The 25032-nt window shown below is 41.3% G+C and overlaps 1 protein-coding gene across 1 annotated transcript in view; it reads right to left on the reverse strand.

The window, feature by feature from the left end:
• Positions 1-22729, reverse strand: part of LOC139471028 (uncharacterized) — a 136308-nt gene extending 113579 nt beyond the window's left edge. The window contains exons 1-5 of the mRNA XM_071253330.1: positions 22721-22729; positions 20006-20341; positions 19052-19143; positions 16082-16195; positions 15929-15990 (exon numbers count right to left, since the gene is read on the reverse strand). Coding sequence (XP_071109431.1) covers positions 15930-15990; positions 16082-16195; positions 19052-19143; positions 20006-20341; positions 22721-22729 — 612 coding nt within the window. The 3' untranslated portion in view covers position 15929. The remainder of the gene's footprint in view (positions 1-15928; positions 15991-16081; positions 16196-19051; positions 19144-20005; positions 20342-22720) is intronic.
• Between the last annotated feature and the right edge of the window lie 2303 nt (positions 22730-25032).

Raw genomic sequence — 25032 nt, forward strand, 5'->3', positions numbered from 1 at the left:
AGCGAGCCTGACCACCCGATCCCGTTAGTCGCCTCTTACGACAAGTATAGTCACCTTTTACGGCAGGCATGGGTTGCTAAAGACCTATTCTACCCCGAAAACTTCACGGGTCAGTGAAGAAGGAAAATATTATTTTTCATCAGTTGAGAGAAGCCAAAGAGTACTAGTATAGTGCTGGCAAACCAATGATCATAAACACAAGCGGATCCTTGCAGCGCTAAGGGGCGTTACTCTCCATAGCGAACTGCGTGGCCTTTTTGGAACACTGGATCAGCTGCAGACATTTGTTAATTTTAAATCGAGGGATTGATGTGAGTCACATTATGATTGGTATTGGAATATAGCCCATAACAGTTATTTAATTCATACATCTGAGTAAGTCCTCAGCATTTCCGGGGGTGACACAAAGTCAGAGATTTAGACAAAGAAACTAATGTAACGTGCACAGGCATGTATATGATGTAATTGCCTAACAAAGATTTGCAGTATTTTAAACGAACGGTGAGGTGAGGTGTCATGGGTCTTAAGGTCATGTTCAAGATTATTGCATACCACCTACTGAACTTAAATGAGCATAAAAAAACGCTGTCGATCTGACATTCATCTTTAAAATGGTTCACAATCTTTAAAACATTTTTTCTCAATTTGACAGGATTGTACTACTTTTATTTGTCAATTCCAAATGTACACGTAAAACAAAATGTTTTTCATAGAATTTTTTACATTGGCTGTCCATTCGATCTATACAATCGATAACAAAAACATACAGTGTAGAAGAAACAAGTCCAATGCAGATTCAAATCAGGAGTGTACATGTTGCTAGTTTTGTATTGATTTTACCGACATTTTCTCGTTCAATGGGCCTGGTTGCAATAGGGATTTTAAATTTTACTTGTATTACATTATCTCGATTGGCCTCGAGGAAGCGTTTCGGTTTTACACTTTATGGTTTATTGGCTGATTGTGTGTGATTGGCAATTCAGCGAAAGGCCAATCGTGATATCATATTCATTCTCCACCATTCAGACTTGTATACATGTCGCACATGTTGATGAAGCAGCATCATTTCGTGGTTCTATTTGAGAAATACACTGCAGTGAGAACAGACCTTTAGGGGCGCAGCTGCGAGGGGTTCAATCCCCATGCAGTTTTTTATTGTATAACAAACAACGACCACGAGTCGTTTAATTCTTATATGAGATATCAACATTATGAACAGCCTCTTTAAGGATGTTGATAAAATGTACAAGGTTAAAACATATTTTCCCAAATTTTAATAATGACGACTCCCTGAATACAATCCGACCTCGGAATGTCGGACAAGTCAATTTAACACAGAGATGGGTTAAGTTTTGTATTTCCCGGATATTCTCACAATCCTCACGTCAGTTATCTGGACCTTTCCTCCTAATACCGATTGTCATAAACCTCCCACTTTTGGAAGCGATCGTTCGTAGGCTGCGTTTTATCAAAGTAGTCCAGCTTCGTCTTTGGGGAACAACTAAGCAGTGACTTCCCTCTAACAAATAACGTCGTCCAATATATGACGTCATCAAGTTGTGAGGGCATATTCGAATCCCCAGAAATGACATCCTGATAATACAGTGTTTTATCGTGAAAGAAACCACACTTCGTTCTTCATTGTTTTCTTTGCGATTTATTGAATAGCTATCTTAGATTTCACAATAAACAATGTGAGATGGCTTTTCTTCAATTTCATTTATGTGTTTGTTGTTAAGTGATCAATCTTGTGAGCAACGAACCACACCGTCAGGGTAAGATGAAACGCAATTAACCAAGTTCACCACACCAGACCACCCGATCCGTTTGGTCTCCTCTTACGACGGGTATAGGTTGCTGAGGACTTATTCTTATTATTACCACGGGCCCAACTACAATGACACAACACACAATGTGCAAAAATAAATAAGCAGTACTCCTCCCATGTGACGGCGGTCTGTTAACAAACCAGACAATCAAGTGACCGGTGAACCAGATAATCCAGTGACACGAGAGTGCATTTACTGATTTTGTTGACACTAAGAGAAATGCTATGTTAATTTGGAACAAGCGTATAGTCGACGAAGTCATCTATATTCTAACCCAACATTTCTCTTAGCCCATGTCAGAATAGCTGCAATGGAAATTGTAAAATAAACATTTCTAAAACTCCTTAATATTAAATGGCACCAGTTCTGTTCAGTATGGGCTTTATGTATAGACATGCATGCAATGTTTGGCAAGGAAATATCTCTGGAAATAATGCCCAGTAATACTAATTTCTAAAATTCATAAATTGCAAAAGGCAACAATTCAGCATGTGTCTGATAGATGTGGAAAATGTCATCCGGAATCGGACCCTACCCTACCCTACCAAGTCCAACTTGTTGCCATGGAAACGTAAAAAATAAAAATGTCTAAAAGTGCTAAATATCAGAAGGCACCAGTTCAGTATGTGCCTAGTAGACATGCAAAGTTTTGTAAGAAACTATTTAACGGATTTTGAGTTACGCTCCGGAAACGATTTCGGGACACACGCACACACGGACGGACGGACGGAACCCATTTCTATATCCCCGCCAACTTCGTTGGGGCGGGGAAAAATAACTCACGATAAGTTAATTTTTAATATGGATGACTAACACGCTATTGTGACACAAACACATAGGCATTGGCATTCAGTTCACAAAGGCTACCACGCAACTATGATACAAAGACGTATGCATTGACAATTATCTTACAATAACTAGCACGGTATTACGACACAAACACATATGCATTGGCATTTTTCCTACTTTGACCAACACGCAATTATGACAAAAACATTTTCCTCCCTCAATTTCCCTCACTTCGCACTAAGTCTTTTCCTGCAATGACGTCAATTGGATTTAGTCCAATGAACATGACATTAAAGCTAACATCCACAGACGGATGCTTATCGGTGGGCGCAAATCTGTACCTGTGACTTTCTGTTTCCAGGCCTGTCATTTTTCCTCTCCTTTTTATTAACTGTTCCACCTGAAAAATAAGACTTCATTCGAATGGATCTGATCTGACAGGAATTAAGTTTTTGTTGCGTATTGCTTTTAGAAAACTCTACAAATTTCTTTAATTAGAAGGATTGGTGATAAGGCCATTGAAGCCCGCCCAGAGGCATTTGTATCATGGCCATGGTACTGAGAGACATATCGTTTCCCAATTCTTTTCCATGTTTAAGAAAATGATAGCATCTACAAAATTTAGTTCCTTCAAGAATGCCTAACCGTCAGTTCCGATCGATTTAATTAGTTTTCCATTAGCTCATCCAAAATATTCATAGGTTCCCTGAAACAAGAGAAAAGAAGAAGTCACTTGACTGTCCTTCATCAGATGTCATTTAACGTGGATGCATGGAGTATACAGTATTCTTCCTTTATCAGGACATCAAGACATAACGAGCACATGCACATTGGCAAGGACGCTTTGTTCAGATACGACCTTCCTCAATGTAATGTTAAAGAACACATGATCTTAACGATAGATCCGGGGTAGAATAGGTCTTCAGCAACCCATGCTTGCCGTAACAGGCGTCTATGCTTGTCGTACGAGGTCATGCATGTTGATGCATGTCATCGATCCCAATTGCGTGGATCGATGCTTATGATATTAATCACGGGGTTGTCTGGTCCAGACTCGATTTCTTACAGACCGCCGTCATATAGCTGGGATATTGCTGAGTGCGGCGTTTAACAACAAAACCAACCAACCAACCTAACGATAAAGATCAGGGCACATTGAACTTCATGGGGTTAACATAGCTTTGTGGGAACCTTATTTTTCATTTCTTCTTTCAAAGATGAAAATCGCAACCACATGTCTGAATGTTGTCAGTCCAAACAAACGAGTGACTATTGAAATCATCGGTACCGCTAGATAGAAATCTGATCAAATATAAGGTCTTGTTGTTCTCACTTACTCACTCGTTCACATACCTCAAAACCTCTATGTATCAAACCTCCTGAACCAACAACGTGAACGTATACTTTAGTCATAATGAATTACACACCAATTAGTAGCCGTAAGAGAGACACCACCATCAAAAACCAACCATGACATTGAAGTATACTATACTTTAAAACACACTCATAACGGATGAAGTCTGCTACTCGCATATTACGTTTTGGTCAGATTTCGTAACTTCACTTATCCAAACACCATACATTAATACTTGTCTTATGCATATCTACCGGAGTCTGAAACACCTGGGCCCTGTTCCTCAAAGCAATCTTAGCACTAAGGTGATCGTAAGTCCCAATCTTTAACATAGGCTTACGATGATCATCGCCGCGCTAAGATCGCTTTGAGGAACGGGGCCCTGGTATATTTTTGTATATAAGTAAGTATGTGCAATTAGGGGTGTAACGCTGATCGAGTGAGTGAGTAGGGATCAACACCGCTTTGACAGGGTTGACAGTTTGAGGCGGAAGTAAAAGCCCGAATTGTTGCAGGCCTTGGTGGAGTGAGTGAGTGAGTGAGTTGGGTTTAACGCGGCTTTTAACGGTATTCCAGTTATATCGCGGCGTGTCAGCTAAATGTGTGAGGAAAGCCCGAAGTGATGTAGGTCTCAGACGTTTACCACTTCGGTGAAACCCACGAGCACGGGTATGGTGCTGACAAACCTAGAAACATAATTGGCGCGAACCAGGATTCGAACCCACAATCATAGATCTCTGGCGTGCCCAAGGGACACACTCTGCACAGCTAATGGCTGCGCCTTTGACGACTGGGCCACCCGAGCCCCCCACCACCTTGGTGGAACCACCAAGAAGGGTATAATGCTGATAAACATAGAAACATAGTCGTGGCGCGCTGGATTAGTCGATAGTTGAAATAATAATCGCGTGTATGGTGCTGACATACCAAGAAGCATGTTCAAGGTGACCAGGATTCGTAAACACGATCATAGGTTTCTGTCACGCTTAAGGGACGCAACACTTCGCGTGCCATCCGCGTGCCATACAAGACGTAGTGGAGGTATAAGGTTTTATCTGTTTATTAGCCAAGGAAATCTGCAATGTTTGTTCGTAAGAGGTAATTTCTAAACAATCGTAATATAATTGCAAAGCACCAACAGTTTGATCACGATAGCGATTTATGCAACAAGAAAACATGTCATTGACAGTCGTCACCACCGTGAACAATGAATGCGCATTAAATGGAATATTACTTGTCATGAATATGGAGTTAAACAACCATTAAACAAACAAACAAACAACAGTGTTTGACGACATGACGATGCATATATGTATGGTACATAACCCGAAATCCGTTGGATCACACAGGCTAATTAGTCATGTTCTTAACATGATTGAAATTTGAACTGTTTGGCAATGCAACTGTGTGAAACGCAACCTGACACAAGTTATCTCCCTTGAAGTCTGTGTTTGAAGTGTCGAGAATAGCAATGTGTTGACTTTACCAGCTAATATACAGTCTATAGTCGCTGTAAAGGGTATCATTATGACACCGATTGACATAACCGTGTTGAATATAATACATTTACCTTCAGTGATGAAAGACTAGGGAGACATGGATCGCATTGAGGTCTCCACAAAGTCACTGTCTGGGCAGATTGTGACCACAAGATCAATACAGAAATAACGACCCACATGTAGCTTGCTACTTGAACATATTCAGAGCAGCCGTTTCATTGTCCTCAACACGCATACCGAAGCCTGGTTTTGAAAGAGTCAATGGCGGTGGTACAATAGCTTAGCCAGATTTCAACAAGAACACTCGGACACTCCTCAACATTGTGTGTACGCAGAACATACATTTCTGAAGGAAGCTTCCTTGCCTCAAGGCAGCAGGTGCGGAGAAAGGCATGATGCATCAGGTGCTTGTACTGCTACAGTCACATGTCTGTTAACAGCTCCGACACACTGAGAAATCTCGAGTGTTATCGAAATGACTATTTTCGTGTCTGACAATGCAAATTTAGAAAGGGAAAGTTGTGTCTAGAGACGACACTATCAAAGAATGCTGATGACGTTTCGTTGATTCAACACTTAAAGAACCTAGGCGATCTTTAAGGAATTTTAAGTATTTAATTCGATGTATAAAGTGGAGCTGAAACTAAACATACCGAGAAAGAGAATGTTGTGGCTGGACAGGACACGATCAAAGGATGTTGTCGATTAGATTTTTGTAGATCCAACACTTGCAGAGACTAAATTATGTTTCAGGAACACACTTTTTGACCTGTATGTCTACAGTATTTAGTGTACCTCTGGTTAAGCTCATGATAAACTTCTGACAAGCCAGGGTCAGCTTGACCCCTTGTGACGTCCAGAAGGATATACGAAATATCTCAGGACCAACCTCGTGCAGTAGCAGCCGTTATACTCTACCAGCTCACCCAACTACTACTGACTTAAAATTGCGACACAAATAACACAAAGTACCTGCAACCTAGCCAAATGAAAATCACGGGGCAATTTCTCTCGCTTTTTCTTTCGCCTCGCCAAGGCGTAATGGTTGGTGAAAGTGGCCGGGCAATTGTCAAGGCCATAATTCAAGAATTTCGATGTCAGGATTTTCACGCCAGTTTGGAGATAATAGTCGCCTGTTTCTCAGCTGTCTGAGAGAAGTGCCGCCCGTAGTGCTGCTGAGCACGCTCAAATTGTCACCCTGATAAATGCCACTCCCCTCATATTCTGCCGGGGGACATTTCCGATCATTTTCTTCCTACCGTCTGCTCCAATCAGAACTGAAGGATTTGATCCAATAATGCTTGAGTTGTTCCCTGTCACATATACGTCCTTCTTTCATTTAGGATAAGATCTTCGAGAATCTGTTCCTGGGTTGCCATATGACATTTATCTTGTCACAGCTTAAACAGTATGCCGGAGTTAAAATACATGTAATTGTGAATTATGGCAAGATTTACCCTCGTGTCTACAGTGCCCTTCACTTCTAGGAAATCATAAGGTTAACAGTATTCCGCTGTTGAAGATTTTATTATACGTACGTGTAGTAGGCAGGGAAGTAATAAAGTAGATATAATATGGTTTGTGTGGTGCACTGAAGTTTCATTGATACGAGGACCATGCCTTAATGAGTAATCAGCATTGACGCGTACCATGGATATCGTTAGAATTATTTACTGGCCGTCGTCACAGAGCTATAATAATACGAGCGCGGCATTGAACAACAAATACCACTTGGTGGGAAAGAGCTGTATTATTGAGTGATTGAGCGAGTGGGTTGAACGTATATAAGGGCGTGTCATATTGATGAAGGAAGAAAGACCGATGTGATGCATCTTAGACGTTTACCACTTTGTTGAAATCCATGAGCACGGGCATGGTGCTGACAAACCTAGAAACGAAATCAGGGGAGACCGGGATTGGAACCCACGATCACAGGTTGATGACCAGGTCAAGGCAGGCAACTTTGCACAGCAAATAGCGACGTCCTAGAAAAGTGGGTCACCCTGCTCCGGCTGCATCATAGCTGGGTGCACCCGAAACACTGCGTCGACTGTGTGACTAGCGTTGACTATTGACGTCATTGCCAATGCACCTTACGGCAATACGCATTATTTCTGTATAATAACAACGCCACAGGGGTATTATAAGGCTATAGGGATATTTACTATAAATATGCTTACACGTTCGGAAATATTGATGAAGTACCAAGGTCTTTGTTTATTATCTGTTTTGCTTTGTAACAAATTTACGGAAGCTAAACCTGGACCATTAACCGTGCCTTTCTTCCTGGGTTCTCCCTCTAGTGGCCTAATCCACCACGTCATGTTGATATGCCTGACTTGATTCTATTTGGTAAACGTTGTGTGAGAGTGTGTCACATCTTATTGATTTCACTTAAATCTAATTCTGCCCTCTCGTCCTGAAGAAAGGCAAGTGGCTTATCTACCGAAGACCTGACGCACCAAGTTTGCAACGTAAACACAGTACAAGGCTGTTGTTAATAAGAAGCGACAAACACACTTCCGTAATCATAAGAAATCTCCACAAAATGCAGAGTTCCTTGCAAGATTCCGACTATAGCATAAGCATGTGATGATACCAGGTTTTCGCGAAAAGATGACCGTATCCTGCCCCAATCATAAACACATGCAAAGGCAAGTGAATTGTTCCTAAATAACAAAGGAACTTATGGTACAGGTGAAAATAAGGAATTGCATCGGAAATGATAAAGGTTCCATTTATGAAATAACGCTGAAGATGTTTTAGTTACTTTCAATAATTCATATTGAAGTTAATGATTGTTATTGTTATTTTTGTTTTCCGTTAGTTGTAACTTATTATACATGATTGTATTGCACTGATTACGAGTAAAATTTTGTTTAATACAAACAACATGTAATAGAATAGTTTATTTTCAAACTGTATTCATTACAGTTATTCATTACATTTGGGAATACCATCCACAAAACGTCTTGTGTATTATGCAAATTTAAAGAGAACGTCTTATTAAAGGCTATCGACATTTAAATACGAAAGTTATTGATATAAGTGCAATATGAAATACTTCTAAGGTAGTGACATCACAGAACGTATGACGTCAAGATTTTGTCAGGATTTCAAGTCGCAACTGGCCATGACATTCTCTCATTAATTATTCAATCATTTTAGAAAACCCTTTGATATTGATATAGTAAAATGTAAAGGATCAGCGTTGCAAACTGATTGGTTGTCAATGAACAAGCTGCCTAACACAGACACCCATCCACCTACTCTTCGCGACCAGCGTTGCTCTTACCCTGATTTGTGACCTGTGTGTTGTACACAGGACCACCTGCCACCACAATACATGCATGATCAACTACACACTGTGAACGAGAACCTAATTTTATAGCGAACACCCCCTGAACACACAAGTGGTCTTCAACACACCGATGTTAGGGAGCCCTTGTGCACGACAAAGGAACATGTTGTACTCGCTGGGGAAGCATGCACAGATGGTTTTTCATGTTGACTGCGATTGTCTGTGACACTTACATGTTGTTTATACTGGTCATTGACCTTGCAATAACACTTCTGTATCAAACGTGAACGAACACTACGACTTAATTAAGATAAGGTTCGACCTTCTTCCCCAATTGACCAGTTGACCATATATGCAGGTGCACAACAACTTTCATTTGTATGGCCGAAAATTATTCATGAAGGAGTTGGGGATTAATCGGTGAGTGGTATTATAATTGTGTTCGTCAAACCACCAATGTCACAGCAGAGGAAGAAGCACACTAGGACTGACGAGTTGGTGATGTGTGAGAGTTGCTGTAGTAGTGCTCGCCATGTTGTAACAGAGTCACGGCGGAGGAATCAAAGCGCGTATTTCAACATTTAGATACCATTGGTTAGAACCAAACTGAGACTGACGAGTTGGTGATGGGTGAGAGCTGTTGTAGTAGTGCTCGCCATGTTGTAACAGAGTCACGGCGGAGGAATCAAAGCGCGTATTTCAACATTTAGATACCATTGGTTAGAACCAAACTGAGACTGACGAGTTGGTGATGTGTGAGAGTTGTTGTAGTAGTGCTCGCCATGCTGTAACAGAGTCACGGCGGAGGAATCAAAGCGCGTATTTCAACATTTAGATACCATTGGTTAGAACCAAACTGAGACTGACGAGTTGGTGATGGTTGAGAGTTGTTGTAGTAGTGCTCGCCATGTTGTAACAGAGTCACGGCGGAGGAATCAAAGCGCGTATTTCAACATTTAGATACCATTGGTTAGAACCAAACTGAGACTGACGAGTTGGTGATGTGTGAGAGTTGTTGTAGTAGTGCTCGCCATGTTGTAACAGAGTCACGGCGGAGGAATCAAAGCGCGTATTTCAACATTTAGATACCATTGGTTAGAACCAAACTGAGACTGACGAGTTGGTGATGGGTGAGAGCTGTTGTAGTAGTGCTCGCCATGCTGTAACAGAGTCACGGCGGAGGAATCAAAGCGCGTATTTCAACATTTAGATACCATTGGTTAGAACCAAACTGAGACTGACGAGTTGGTGATGTGTGAGAGTTGTTGTAGTAGTGCTCGCCATGTTGTAACAGAGTCACGGCGGAGGAATCAAAGCGCGTATTTCAACATTTAGATACCATTGGTTAGAACCAAACTGAGACTGACGAGTTGGTGATGTGTGAGAGCTGTTGTAGTAGTGCTCGCCATGTTGTAACAGAGTCACGGCGGAGGAATCAAAGCGCGTATTTCAACATTTAGATACCATTGGTTAGAACCAAACTGAGACTGACGAGTTGGTGATGGGTGAGAGCTGTTGTAGTAGTGCTCGCCATGTTGTAACAGAGTCACGGCGGAGGAATCAAAGCGCGTATTTCAACATTTAGATACCATTGGTTAGAACCAAACTGAGACTGACGAGTTGGTGATGTGTGAGAGTTGTTGTAGTAGTGCTCGCCATGTTGTAACAGAGTCACGGCGGAGGAATCAAAGCGCGTATTTCAACATTTAGATACCATTGGTTAGAACCAAACTGAGACTGACGAGTTGGTGATGTGTGAGAGTTGTTGTAGTAGTGCTCGCCATGTTGTAACAGAGTCACGGCGGAGGAATCAAAGCACGTATTCCAACATTTAGATACCATTGGTTAGAACCAAACTGAGACTGACGAGTTGGTGATGTGTGAGAGTTGTTGTAGTAGTGCTCGCCATGTTGTAACAGAGTCACGGCAGAGGAATCAAAGCACGTATTCCAACATTTAGATACCATTGGTTAGAACCAAACTGAGACTGACGAGTTGGTGATGTGTGAGAGTTGTTGTAGTAGTGCTCGCCATGTTGTAACAGAGTCACGGCGGAGGAATCAAAGCGCGTATTTCAACATTTAGATACCATTGGTTAGAACCAAACTGAGACTGACGAGTTGGTGATGGGTGAGAGTTGTTGTAGTAGTGCTCGCCATGTTGTAACAGAGTCACGGCGGAGGAATCAAAGCGCGTATTTCAACATTTAGATACCATTGGTTAGAACCAAACTGAGACTGACAAGTTGGTGATGTGTGAGAGTTGTTGTAGTAGTGCTCGCCATGTTGTAACAGAGTCACGGCGGAGGAATCAAAGCGCGTATTTCAACATTTAGATACCATTGGTTAGAACCAAACTGAGACTGACGAGTTGGTGATGGGTGAGAGTTGCTGTAGTAGTGCTCGCCATGTTGTAACAGAGTCACGGCGGAGGAATCAAAGCGCGTATTTCAACATTTAGATACCATTGGTTAGAACCAAACTGAGACTGACGAGTTGGTGATGGGTGAGAGTTGCTGTAGTAGTGCTCGCCATGTTGTAACAGAGTCACGGCAGAGGAATCAAAGCACGTATTCCAACATTTAGATACCATTGGTTAGAACCAAACTGAGACTGACGAGTTGGTGATGGTTGAGAGTTGTTGTAGGGCTCCCCGTATTGTGACAACATCACGGCAGAGGAAACAAAACATGCATTCCACCATTCGGGCACCATCGTTTAGAGTGAGTGAGTGAGTTGGGTTTAACGCCGCTTTTAACAGTATTCCAGTTATATCGCGGCGTGTCAGCTTAATGTGGGAGGAAAGCCTGAAGTGATGCAGGTCTTAGACGTTTACCACTTTGGTGAAACCCACGAGCACGGTATGGTGCTGACAAACCAAGAAACATAATTGGGGCGAAACCGGGATTCGAACCCACAATCATAGGTTTCACAGCGAATCGCGGCGCCTCAGACGGCTGGGCCATCCCCAGAAGTGAACTTAAGATAGCATTTACTTTCATCAGTCTTCTGGGCAACCCGTGCGCCACTCACGCTCGAACATAGACCTTTCGTGCTTTTGAGTATAGCTGTATGATCTTTCCACTTTTCAGGGTAGTTTGTCAAAACATTCCCAGTATATTAATAATAGAACCGACTTGTCTTAATTGTTATGGTTTCGCCTCCTTTCTAAGACGTAAACATCTTTCCTTGAAGTAAGATAAGTATTCATTTCTGGTTTTCCCCCATACTTGTGCTATCACTTTCATGATGTCGTTTACATATAAAAACCGGTGTTGAGTATTAGAAATGAGTTCTGGACAGTGAAAAATAATGTTACCGGCGATAGCAGCAGATGCCATTTGTTGATAGTAGCAAGTAAATCTTCGTGTACTTTCTCGAATAATCAATAAGGGAGAACCGGCCAAACGAAATACGATCTGTTTACACATTTATGTTTAACTTTTGTTCGAAAATACTTCAGTGTACACAACGTAAACAACGACGTTGCAAGAACAAAAGATATGGTTTTGTGTTTTACGATCTATTTTCAGCGTCTACCTTTCAGTTCGTGCATGCTTCAGTTGGAAAAGCTACTTTATTTCTTAACATTTTGCTTTCAAATGATCATGAAAATTCCATGAGCCAAAAACCGAATAATAAAAGTGTCAATTTCGTTTTAAAAAATCAACAATCAACATCACGTCTCTAAAACATCTAAACCGGACATGCATCTATTTCCCAATTCAGTATATATTCAGATTGAACTTCACGGATCACATCAAATGGTGTATATCTAGACGGTCTAATATGAAATTGTTACCTCCAGGTGACTGGGCCATCACAAGTCAAATACATCATCTCTCACATCAAAGAACACACCATTGGTTATAGATGCATCCTTCACACATAACAGTTTGACTGATCTATATGTGCACAGAACACATTAAACAATGCATTTGTCATCGAACGAAAGCATCAAAATCGAATGACGGGCGCCAGCTTCTATGAAAATCTCATAAAATAGCTTATGTTGTTTGTGTTATTTTCTGACTGATGATGACCCACACACCAAACGCAGTTTCATATATACATTCTCGTATGAACAGTCCAGCATCTCTGTGAAGTTTTCGTTTTGCAATATCAAACTCGTCTGCAGCCGTACAAAGAAACTTATTCGATGTCCTGTCTCACTATAACAATCCAATATTTTAAAAGATATTTATCGTTTCGGGATATTATAACCCGTGTTCGTTTCTCAACTGATCACTTAAATTATTTCAGGTGTTTCACATAGGTGTCAAGTCTCAAGGGTTTGGCTGAGAAGACCCACGTGACAACTATTTTCATAACGTCCACGGTTCCTAAAAAATCCATTGAGTGATAGATAACAATGAGCAATCAATCAACGTATTATCAGTTACCCCTTTGAACAAAGTATGTTGTTTTTACATCGGCACTTCACACCATGATATGAGTGTATTCCCTTTGTTTTAGTAAACCTTGATATGTAAACACTCACTTTTTACATATCCACTGTGCAAGATAACAGTGATTAATCAATCAACGTATTTTCTGTTAATCCTTTGATGACTAGGAACAATCCGTTGATTTACAAAAAAAGTAAATCAACTGATCATTCACCTCTTGCTGGGCTGCCACGTGCATATTACATAACACACATTTCACCTCACTTCAAACCTGGATTTAGATTGAATAATTAGCCCAGACACAATAAATTCCCAATGGAACCTTTGTCAGGTAATATAAGAGGTGCTACCACTAATTGTACCTGTAATAAATTCATTAACTGAGCATCAAGTGAATGACGACAAATACATAAGTGTAGGGTTATACCAGAAAACTGGAATGACAACAAGGGAGTAGTAATCATATTATCGACGCAAGCCGAAATCCGAAAATGCTTTCACTGCATGGATACTTTTTTTTTTTTATTACACTATAACCATATGGGGTATTTCCAAATGATGACATCCGATGAGCTCCGCCGTTCTTTTTGTCTGTTTGTTTGGGCTGAAGAAATTGATTAACATGCGCCCTTTGTCGAAATCTTTATAGTTCACAGTTAACCAACCAGTGTTCAAAAATGCGAAAAACAAATATTGCCTCCAGCTTCCAAGTTTATTTAGCTGTCCTTGCAGACGGTAGCCCAGTCTCTGGTCACGCTCACTTGCGTTGCGTATCATCCGGGTACTCACGGGGGAAAAAACAATAACAAAGGCAACAACCAGTCCGGGGAATGGCGTTAGATCAGTGCCCCTTTAAGCAACTAAAACTGAGAGAAAAGTCTGAAGAAAACAATATGGGGAATAATTTAACTTTAGTATCTACCTTCAACACTAATCATGAAAAAACATTATCCATGGTTCAACGATACCTGCCTATTTTGAATGAAAGTATTAAAATGGAGAAGATATTGAGCAAATACAAAATTATGAACAGCCAAAAACAACCCAAAAATGTTAGAAAGATTTTGACAAGTTCTTAATTTGATTCTGTTGTCATCACTCCACAGGTTTCTAAGTGCGGTGACAAACGTTGCCTTACTTGCAGCAGTATAATTGAAGGCTGTTCAGTACAAATTACAAAGGACACTAAATTTACTGTAAAATTTAACTTGTGATACTAGAAATGTTATTTACTTGATTGTTTGTAGTGGATGCAATGAAAAGTATATCGGAAAGACAGAACTTAAATTAAAAAGAAAAATGAATCTTCACCGTTCACAAATAAAGCAGCCACACAACCGAACGATTCCACTCAGTGAACATTTAGAAGCATGTTGAAACGCCAACTTTTTAGTTTTCCCGCTATATAAGCTAAATTTTGATCATGAACCTACATTGTTTCACAAAGAGCAACATTTCATTCATAAATACGCACCTAAGTTAAATGTAAAGGCGTAAGTTATTTGTCCATTGTCACCTTGGTATTGTGACGTCATAGTTTCCTAAATGTTATGACGTCACGTAACTATATGTTACTACTTCATGTCCCTTATTCAGTTATGGCCTCATGAGACTCGTACATGGTACGAGTTGAAAGCGCTAGCCTATTAAAACTGTGTTCAATCTTACTCCACTTTTTTAATTATTACTATATTGTGCCTGAGAGTTAGAACTTTACTGTGCTTTTTATATATATATACGGATATAGACAAGGAGTATACTATACATACAGGCCTCGAAGAAATGAAAGTATCAGAACACATATCATGTATATGGGGCACAAATTGTCTTGTGTTTGACATATGATGTCAAAAATACTTGAAAATACTCCAAAGGTCAAGAAATAAACAGGACCCTTTATGTGCCAGTCATTTAATCACATGATGTACGGTATTATCACCCGTGTATACATACTGATAACAATGACTTGACACATGTTTCTTAGGAAATGATTATTAGTTTAAATGAACGTTCATAGCCTATAAAAATAATAAGAACAAGTTGTTCCTAAGAATACTGGCCGCTTATCTAGACTTGCCTATTAAAAGTAACAAATGACTACACATACATGGACTTCTCATTCAGTTAAGACTTGGAGCAAGGCTATGTTAACCCATACAGCAATGGGTTGATGCAGCAATATACACATGGACTTATCATTCAGTACAGACTTGGAGCAAGGCTATGTTAACCCCAACAGCAATGGGTTGATGCAGCAATATACACATGGGTATACATGGTATAGTGGCATGTGATACTGAAACAAGTTTCCAGATACACACGCCCACTCATACTTTAACAGGTACAACAGGGATAGTAGGACACTGCACTGAAATAAAAATATGTAAAATGTCCAAAGCAAGTCTATAATGCTTTGCCAAATGTAGATCTCTCCAGAAAAATGATGGGATTCTATGGATTCCTTTGTATGATATATTACAAGACATTTCAAACAAAAAATGTTAGCACCGTATTCGCCTTAATAAGAGCCCCAGGACCAGCCACAACAACTTAAATCTGTTGTCAGGGATATAGTGGAGGAGGAGAAACTTGGTTCAGTCATTGGGGACATCAAAAGCTTGTTTGCTAATAGTTATTCATTGCTGAAGTATATACACAAGAAAATAGGACCTATTCCTGTAAATGAATTATTGGAGTGGGGTGCTTTTAAGGAGAATACAGTGGCTACCATGGTAAAAAAACACCTACCTTACACCATCTTCCATCTAGAAGGAAATAGCAAGGGGCTGTGAGGAGGTTGTGTCAGGAGGATGCGACAGAAGGATGTGTCAGAAGGCTGTGTCCGGATGCTGTGTGCGGAGGCTGTGTCCAGATGCTGTGTCCAGGTGCTGTGTCCAGATGCTGTGTCCAGATGCTGTGTTCGGAGGCTGTGTCAGGAGGCTGTGTCCGGAGGCTGTGTCCAGAGGATGTGTGGAGAGGTCATGTCGGTGGCCGTACCGCCATGTTAGTCTGGGTCTGCAACAATGTACAACACAATGAACACAACTAATTGACAGCCAAAGGAAGAAAGATAAACCATAATTACTATGCAACAATTAATGTCCAGATATGATAGAAATAAACTACAAATTGAACTTAATGGAAATTTATAAATAAGACGTTCATATGTGATTTTCTCCTAGTTCAGGATACAAGAAAAAGTTGTGTAACCATGGATACAATATACTGGTAACACTCATGACAAGTGCAGACAACATTATTAACTTTAAGGTTACGTATTTAGGGAAAAGTAGAGATTTTAAAGACAAAAAAAGATGAGACAATGCACTGTTTCCTTGGGAGTGGGAGCCAGAGGGGAGAGGGCCGTGGTTGTGTGACATCGGGTCAGCAGGGCAGGCCTGTACAGCAGCAATGGAATAAAGACAAAGACTTTGTCAATGAACGGAGCAATACAAACGAATACTCATAATAAAGGAAGGTGTTTTTGTGGGAAATATGGTACTTGAATAATAAGGTCTGATTACAGTTTTTGGGCGTGGTCAGTGTGTGAAGGTCAGCACGTACAATACATACAATAACACAGGAAGCAAGGGGCCTGTTTACTTGCCATGGAAACACTTGGAATGCGCACAAGAGGGCGACAAAGACAGGTGACAATGTCTTGGAGGCCTGTCTATGTCCAAGGCACGTGACATGGTTTCCAACATGCTTTGTCCCTATTTGACAGAATGGCAGCTACATGCAAGAAATAGAAACTGTCAAGTAAAATATACGAAGGAACTTACAGCTGTCCCTGACCAGCGATGGGACCAGACAGATTTGACCAGACAGAGCCAGCATGCTGGTGATGACGGGCACAAGAAACGTGTGTGCCGCCATGGCCAGCCGATGGAAGTAAACACGGCCGTTTGTGATCTCGCCCGTGATTGGTGCTTGCTGTTTCCGGTTACGGAAAGGCGGGTGATTGGTTAGACTTGCTCCAAGTCTCTACTGAATAATAAGTACATGGAAATACAGTAATTCTATCCTGATTATATTGGACTTGTCTACAAGGAGCCAGTGTTTTAAAGGGACAAACTGTTCGTATCATTGATATATTTAGGAATTACGATTGGAACTAATAACCATATTCTAAGAGACTTATGCAAGTGTAGTGTTCGGTGAAATGGAGACACGTGGATGTCCACACGTAGTGGGTTTGTGTGAAAAGTGGAAACAAGTAGAAAGGAGTGGAACTATGCGGAAGAAGATATAAATGAGACATTGGCTGCTTGAAAAATAAAGAATAATTATGCAATAATTTGTTTTTACAGAAAACATAAGACGTGAAGATAAATGTGGGACTAATTGCTGACATCATCATTTTTCTGTCAAATGTTACTGATATTACATCATTAACAGGACATTCATGCTGTTTGTCCCATCTTATGAAGGAGTGCAGTTGAGTTAACACATACCATAGTCTCTTCAATAAAGTTATGTATACAGTCGATTCTATGAGGAACCACCCAAGTCTCTTAATATTTGACAATGGGATAATTAAGAGTGAGTGAGTGAGGTTTAATGCTGCTTTGAACAGTATTCCAGTTACATCACAGCGAACAGGCTGATAGAGCTGAGAATGGGATAAATATAGGATGACAGAGTGAGTGAGTGAGTGAGTGAGTGAGTGAGTGAGTGAGTCGGTCAGTGAGTGAGAGAGTGAGGTTTAATGCTGCTGAAAACAGTGGAACTGAGCTCTCATATGGAGCCGAGAAGGGATGAGGGGTGAAACAGAATTGGTGTCATTGTTTTATATGATATGGGGTCGTAAAGAGAGACAAGATTATTTAAAACCACCAACTTTCCTCTCCTGAAAATGAAGAAATTCTCTGGAATACTTTGTATCATATGTTGCCATGGTTGCAAGACAATTGAAACAAAAAACATAAACATAGGACCAAATGTTAGCAGTAGTCAGCACCCTGGGAGCTAAGGCACTAAGGTTGGGGTCGCTTATTGAAAACAACTACAAATTACATTTGTTGTCATAGCCGTAGGAGTGCCCGAAACTTGTTAAAAATGGTAAGGATTTTCCAAAAATTACCTTGGCAAGTAAAAGAGATAGCTAACCCATGCCCTTCCACAAAACTAACCCTAAGGATTGTATAGGGGTGCTTGATGGAAACCGGGTACCTAACCCTAATGACCATAAAGGGTTGCTGGATCGTAAAGGGGTACCTAACCCTAATGATCGTAAAGGGGGGCTGGATCGGAAAGGGGTACCTAACGTGAAGGATTGTTTTGAGGTGCCTGATGGTAACAGGGTACCTAACCCTAATGACCATAAAGGGGGGCTTGATTGGAAAGGGGTAGCCAACCCTAAAAATGACAAAGGGGTGCTTGATGGGAATTAACTATAGAGTTGTGGTTAACCTATATAACACAAACACAACTTGCCCTAAGGATTGAAGAGGAACACAAGACCTGTGAATTGAGAGCCACAATCGACAGCCTCAGCCAATTAGCGCTAACGAAGCTGAGCTAAGTAAACTGCATTGCTGATGGTCACTCCTTCACCATTGCTGCAATAATCTTTCAGGATTATCTAGACTAGAGGCCCATATGCAGACCCAAGTCTGAAGCAAATGACAGTACAAATTCCCAATTTGAATCTAAAATTTTCCAACTCCCCCGAAAGTACAATTTTTTTTTACATGAACAAAAATAAAATTTTGAACAATATCAGATATTGCCCCCCCCCCTCCCTCCTCCCCAAATTTGCCTGCCAAGAGCACCTTGTTTGGAATTCTGGATAAATCCTGGCTTTTATAGGAGCAGGGTGCTGGATACCGCAAACACACAATGAGACTGATCTATAAAATGACCTACCTTTCACAATGTTCCATAAAGAAAATATCAGGGGCTGTGGTAAGTTGTGTCAGAGATTGTGTCAGCGGCCACACAGCCTTCTTGGTGAGGGTCTGCAACAATGTCCAACACAATGAGCACATGTGATTAACAGCCCAAACAAGATTAACCATAATTACTCCACACACAAAAAAAATGTCAACATTCGGATACCTTGGAAACCAACACAAAAAAAATCAATTTCTTAGAAATTTAGATGGAAAGGTTTCAATAAATGTCACTTTTCCTGGTTCATGATACTGGAAGAATTACAGAACTGTTACCATGGTTACAATAAACTGGTAACACAAAAAGACTAATGTGAACAATGTTATTGACTTTTAGGTTAGGTTTTTAAAAGAAAAAAATGACAGATGCTAAAGGAGTAATAATCGATGATACAATTAACTTTTCCTTCTGCATTTTAAGCAGCATGACAGGATTGGGGGGGGGGAATGGGGAGACGGGGAATGGGGAGGGAATGGGGAGGGAGGGAGGGAGGGAGGGAGGGCCAGGGTAGTGTGACATGAGTTTGGCAGGCCTGTACAGCAGCAATGGAATAAAGACAAACAAACGGATGAATGAATGGTGCATATTGATTAATGGTAATAAAGTCCAGCACTTTTGTCGGATGAAATACGGTAGTTGTTTACACTGTGAGAGGGCGTGGTCAGTGGTCAGTGGTCAGTGTGTGAAGGTACGCATTTATCATACATACAAGAATTCAGGAAGCACGCCGCCTGCTTCTTCGCCACGGAAACACTTGCAACGTGCACCACAGAGCGGCCAAAACAGATGACATTTTGACTGATGAAAGAAGAAGTTGCCAATGGCCAAGGGAGGACAGGGTTTGGAACATGCTTCGTCCCTGTTTGACAGAATGGTCGGTCTTTGCAAGAAATAAAAGATGTGAGTGAAATATACGAATGAACTTACCTTGAGATGCATGTGCATAATCGTCCCCTCCCTCGATGGAGATGCGACAAGACCGAGCGAGCACGCTTGGGTGTGGTGATTGCAGCCAGCGACCGTCAGATACGTGCTCCCCCATGGCCAGCCGATGGAGGAATGACGGCCTTTGGCATTCGTGACATTGCTGGTGATTGGTGCTTTGCCGCTTCCTTCCGGGTGGCTTGGTGCTGGCTGTCTAAACTGCGTTTTTTGGCCGTCGGTGCAATGCCCAGATGCTCTCGGTGTAGCCGGTGTCTTCCAAGTGGCTTGGTACCGGCTGTCTAAACTGCGTTTTCTGGCGGTCGGTGCAATGCCCAGATGCTCTCGGCGTAACCGGTGTAGTCAAGTGGTGGATTTGTGTGAAAAGTGGAAGGAAGTAGAAACAAATGGAACTGCTTGCATGACGAATGAAAGATATTTTCCTTTATTGGTTCCTGCCCAAAATAAAGTACAAAAATAAAAATATTTTGAGGACCATTTGTTTTGTTGTTTTTTCTGTTGAAATTTGAAGAAAGAAAGAAAGACATGGCCCTAAAAGGCTTCCGTAGACAACAGGAGGCGTGAAAGTAGAGTAGTTAACAGTTTTCTACCTGAAGACGTGTGTGCAGTAAAAGTTGACAATTGGAAAGAGAGTTAATTAAAGCTGCATTGTAGGGCAACAGCACGAACACGAAATGGCAAGAAAGCCCAAAATAAATAGAAGTAAAATGACTAGACGTAGACTGAATTTATTGACTTTAAAAAAAAAATCTATTTTATTTTTTAAAAATTCGTGGAAGTGAATTTTAAAAAAAAATGTGATGAAATGAAAGATAATACAAGACAAGCTAAGCCAAATGAAAATATTTGTTAAAACATCGTGTTCGAAAGCGAAGCGTAAAAGCGGGGCAGAAGCGGGGCTAAAGCGGGGCTCGTGTAATCGAAGCGAAAGATGGGAAAGGGAGAAAAGCGATTTGTCGGTCGTCGAAAAGGGAGCGATTGGATTGGCGGGGGTTGAAGGGTGAGAGTTGAGTTTGGGGGTTCATGCAATAAGTAAGTAGTTCTTTAAAAAAAGAGTTCTTCCCAAAAAGGGGGTTTGCACCCACTGGGGGTGCCCCTTGGCCAAAGCGAGCGGTGCCAAGAGACTGCGAACGGAAAGCGAAGACACAAAAACTTGCAAAAGAAGCCCAAAGTAGCGCAAAGTGGATTTACGGACGGGTGTGAATTGTCTGGAAAACACCCTTTCTATTTATAAACGTTCGGCTATAGCGCGGAATTAATAAGATTATTGGTGGCCACTTTAGCGCTGTGAAATAATACATTCTAGCTGATGGGTGTACAGGATCGTTTGTCTGGCCGTAGGATCATTTATCTGCAGGTTATAAGCTCGCAACATCCCCGTTAACCACCAGTGCATGTTTTGTTTCGGGGACCTAAAATTGAATACTGTACGTACGTTGCACGTTGCTTGATATTTGAAATTTTGTAAATACGCAAAAGATGCCTAAACCACAAAGACAGATACTATTGATTCATTCGAAAACTGAGAGAGCAACACTATTTGTTGGGTATGAATAATATTTGTGGAATATTAGACGTTATATTTATGTAGATGTTACCATTTCCCAGCGCGCTTATTGAACTATAAATTCATAATTGCGTTTACTGAATCATTTGTCTCAAACGTTGTACTTGAGCTCTACAAAACTCATGACATGAAAATGAATTCCCCTATGCTGGTTTGGGGGATGTCAATGCATCAACCAAGCCAGGGAGTCTGACCTTCACGATAACGTTAGTGTCCTTTTACGACAAGCATGGGTTGCTGAAGACCTAGTCTACCCCGGATCTCCATGGGCTATACGTTGTAATAAGTGATTAATACACACGTCTCAGAATGTCACATTAAAACACGTGGCACAGTCTCTCTCAGTATTTAACTTGGAATAATGGACGGGGTGACTAAAACTCATATAACACGGGGTAGGGAGGCTGAATGGCCGTTTGCGCTGGTTAATGTTGCACAATGTTGCACATGAAATACATAGTGTCATAACTGCTAAAGTGTCATCGAATTTCAGATCATTGTCAGCTGGGAAAGGCATAAGTGTATTGACCCGGAACATCAATACGCTACCTCATCTCCAGCCCCAGTCCCAGCCCTTCACACCCCCTCTCTCAACCCCTTCTCTCTTGAGACTTGAGGCAGGAAAATATCTGAGAAATAGTCGTTCACAGAGACCGATTTTGATAATGCGGCTGCAAGCCTGATGCTAGGTTTAAGGTCTAGCAAACAAATAATTTCCATTACTTTTGTTTTACAAGAACACTATCCATGCTTTATTTAACGACACGGTAAACTGTTCATTCAACTGTTTATGTATATGTCTATATCTATAAAAGATGATATAAAAAACAAAAGGGAACCCAGCATATACGCACTCGTACACTTTGATCAGGAAGCGCGACACGGTACCGACTGCGCTAAAACCACATCTACACAATCGTGTGCCATTTTCCTAGTCATATACCTAAACGGCTTGGTAGAGTTAATGCTGCGGCATTACGCGGGAATATACAACGTGGGGCTCGTTTGCCTTCATTACCACTGGGGTTCAGTAAATGCTTCCGCGATCTGTTGGTGCCCAGGGTTCAAACTATTGAATGGCATAATGCAGGGGGTTCCTTGTAAACCTCGAGCGATTGGGCCACAGAACATACCTGGGCCATGGGAGCGTTTCTCAAAGTGTGGGCGAATGGCTGAAACATTCAGTTTTGGAGGGGAGGGAGAGGGAGGGAGGGAAGCAGGCAGGCAGGAATGTACAAGCATCAATGGCAGTAATTCAGAATATTCGATAAACATGTGAAACGAGAGAGAGAGAGAGAGAGAGAGAGAGAGAGAGAGAGAGAGAGAGAGAGAGAGAGAGAGAGAGGGGGGGGGGGGGGTAAACGGTTAGGTGAAATGTAGGAGGAATGGGGTGTGACAGAAGACAGATTACCATGAGAGTGGTTTCAGGGAATGACAACTGTGACAGTGAGCCTGGTGACACACGCGTGTTGTTCCACGCTAAAATTGTTCTTATTGAAGTAACTACAGCAGTTGATAGAAGCCACTGTGGCAAGGCTCCTGGTGTTGACGGTATGTCATGGAATGTCTATAACAAAATGTTATTTCGGCTATGCACGTTATTTTTAATATCTGTTTTAGCACAGGGAAAATGCCTGCATACAACGTGTTCTACTTTAGATCCTTCGGATACTTTATCCTATAGAGGTTTGACCCCCATCAATTCTATGAACAAATTATATTGTAATATTTAAAAAAAACGGTCTGCAATCTTGGGCTGAAAGTAAAGGAGCTCTTTGATGCACAAAATGGCTTCCGCAAGCGTAGATACCCAACTACGGATCATATTCACACTGTTTGTTCTTTTATTGAAACAAGAAAAGGTATTAAAAGACACTTTTCCTGTGTTTATTGACTTTCATATCTGCTTTTATTGATTTTCATAAAGCTTATGATAGTATTAACAGAGGTGTTCTGTGGCAAATATTAGGCAACATTGGTGTTAAAGGGAAAATGTTTCTAGCACTTCAATCATTGTATGATAATGTGAAATGCAGTGTAGTAGAAATGGTATGCCTACACCCTGGTTTAATGTTATTCGGGGTTTCAAACAAGGATGTTTACTCTCGCCAATTTCGTTTAACTTTTTTATGAATGATTTGCTTGACAAGCTAAATGAAACTGGCATTGGTATTTGTGTTGATGATATGTTATTACATGTATATGCTGATGATCTTATTTCGCTTGCAGGCAGGCAGATGATTGGAATCGTCTATGACATGTTTTGAATACTTGGTGTGTAGGCAATAGTTTCCTTTTTAGTTATGACAAATCCAAGATTGTACACTTTAGAAATGTAAGCGTTCCAAGAACAACACCTTGTTTTAAAATATTGGTGACTCTGTTTTAGATATTGTTACTTGTTAGAATTATCGTGGCCCACTGCTCACGGAACATCTGGACTACAATGCTATGGCGAAAGCAGCGGCTAAATCGGTTAACGGGGCATTAGGTCTTCTTATATGTAAATATGAGGTATGCAATCCACTACGTATTCCAAATTGTAGGATACGATGGTTTGCCCAGTCTTGAGTTATGGGGCATCTATCTGGGGTCACGGTGACCTTTCTGCTGTAAATGCCCTTCGCCATGCTTTGAGATTTTTCTGAGGGTTGGGGAAATACGCTCCAAATGTTGCTGTTGATGGAGACAGGGGATGGATTCCTCCGATAGTTAGACAGTGGATGTGTAGTGTTAGACAGTGTTGTCGTTTTACTTAAATGTCCTTCAGATTAAATAAGTAGGTTTCAGGTGGTCTGAACGGCTGGTGGACGCCAGAAAAACTCGAATTTTCGTGTGAGGGCAAAGATTTATAATTTACTCCAAACTGGTTTACTTTTATTCTCTGCGCGACATTTGAAACGTAAACGAGACATCTCGACCACTGCAGCCGGGTTGACGTCAGAACTGGCGATGATGACGTCATACCCTTTGTACTTGAACTCTGTGGCCTTGGTCCTGGTACAGCTGACAGAGACGCTTTATGTGGTCAAATTCCAGTTTGATTACGACCAGAAAACCGGCGCTCACGAAAATAGCGCACGCGGATTAACCTCTCTTGAGGTAATGATGGCGGCACGTTGTTACAATGCTTGGGACTAACGGGCCCTGCAGACAATGCAATCCGACATGACACAGAAGGCCTTAGTGGTACCGGACGTATATATCCAAATTATGTTTTAGTTATGACAGATCTTATGAAGGCCGCTGACAGATCTTATGAAGGCTGCCTCGCCCCGCCTTGCCTTGCCTTGCCTTGCCTTGTGAAATAGAGCTAGAGCAGGACTTGCCTTGCCTTGCCTTGCCTTGCCTTGCCTTGTGAAATAGAGCTAGAGCAGGACTTGCAGATTACGTTTCCCCAGCAGACCCCTCAACAGGGGGATTAAACTGAACACCCCATGTGGGA

The sequence above is a fragment of the Haliotis cracherodii genome, unplaced genomic scaffold, assembly GCF_022045235.1.
Source record: "Haliotis cracherodii isolate W230 unplaced genomic scaffold, xgHalCrac1.p SCAF_21, whole genome shotgun sequence".
Taxonomy (NCBI): Eukaryota; Metazoa; Mollusca; class Gastropoda; order Lepetellida; family Haliotidae; genus Haliotis; species Haliotis cracherodii.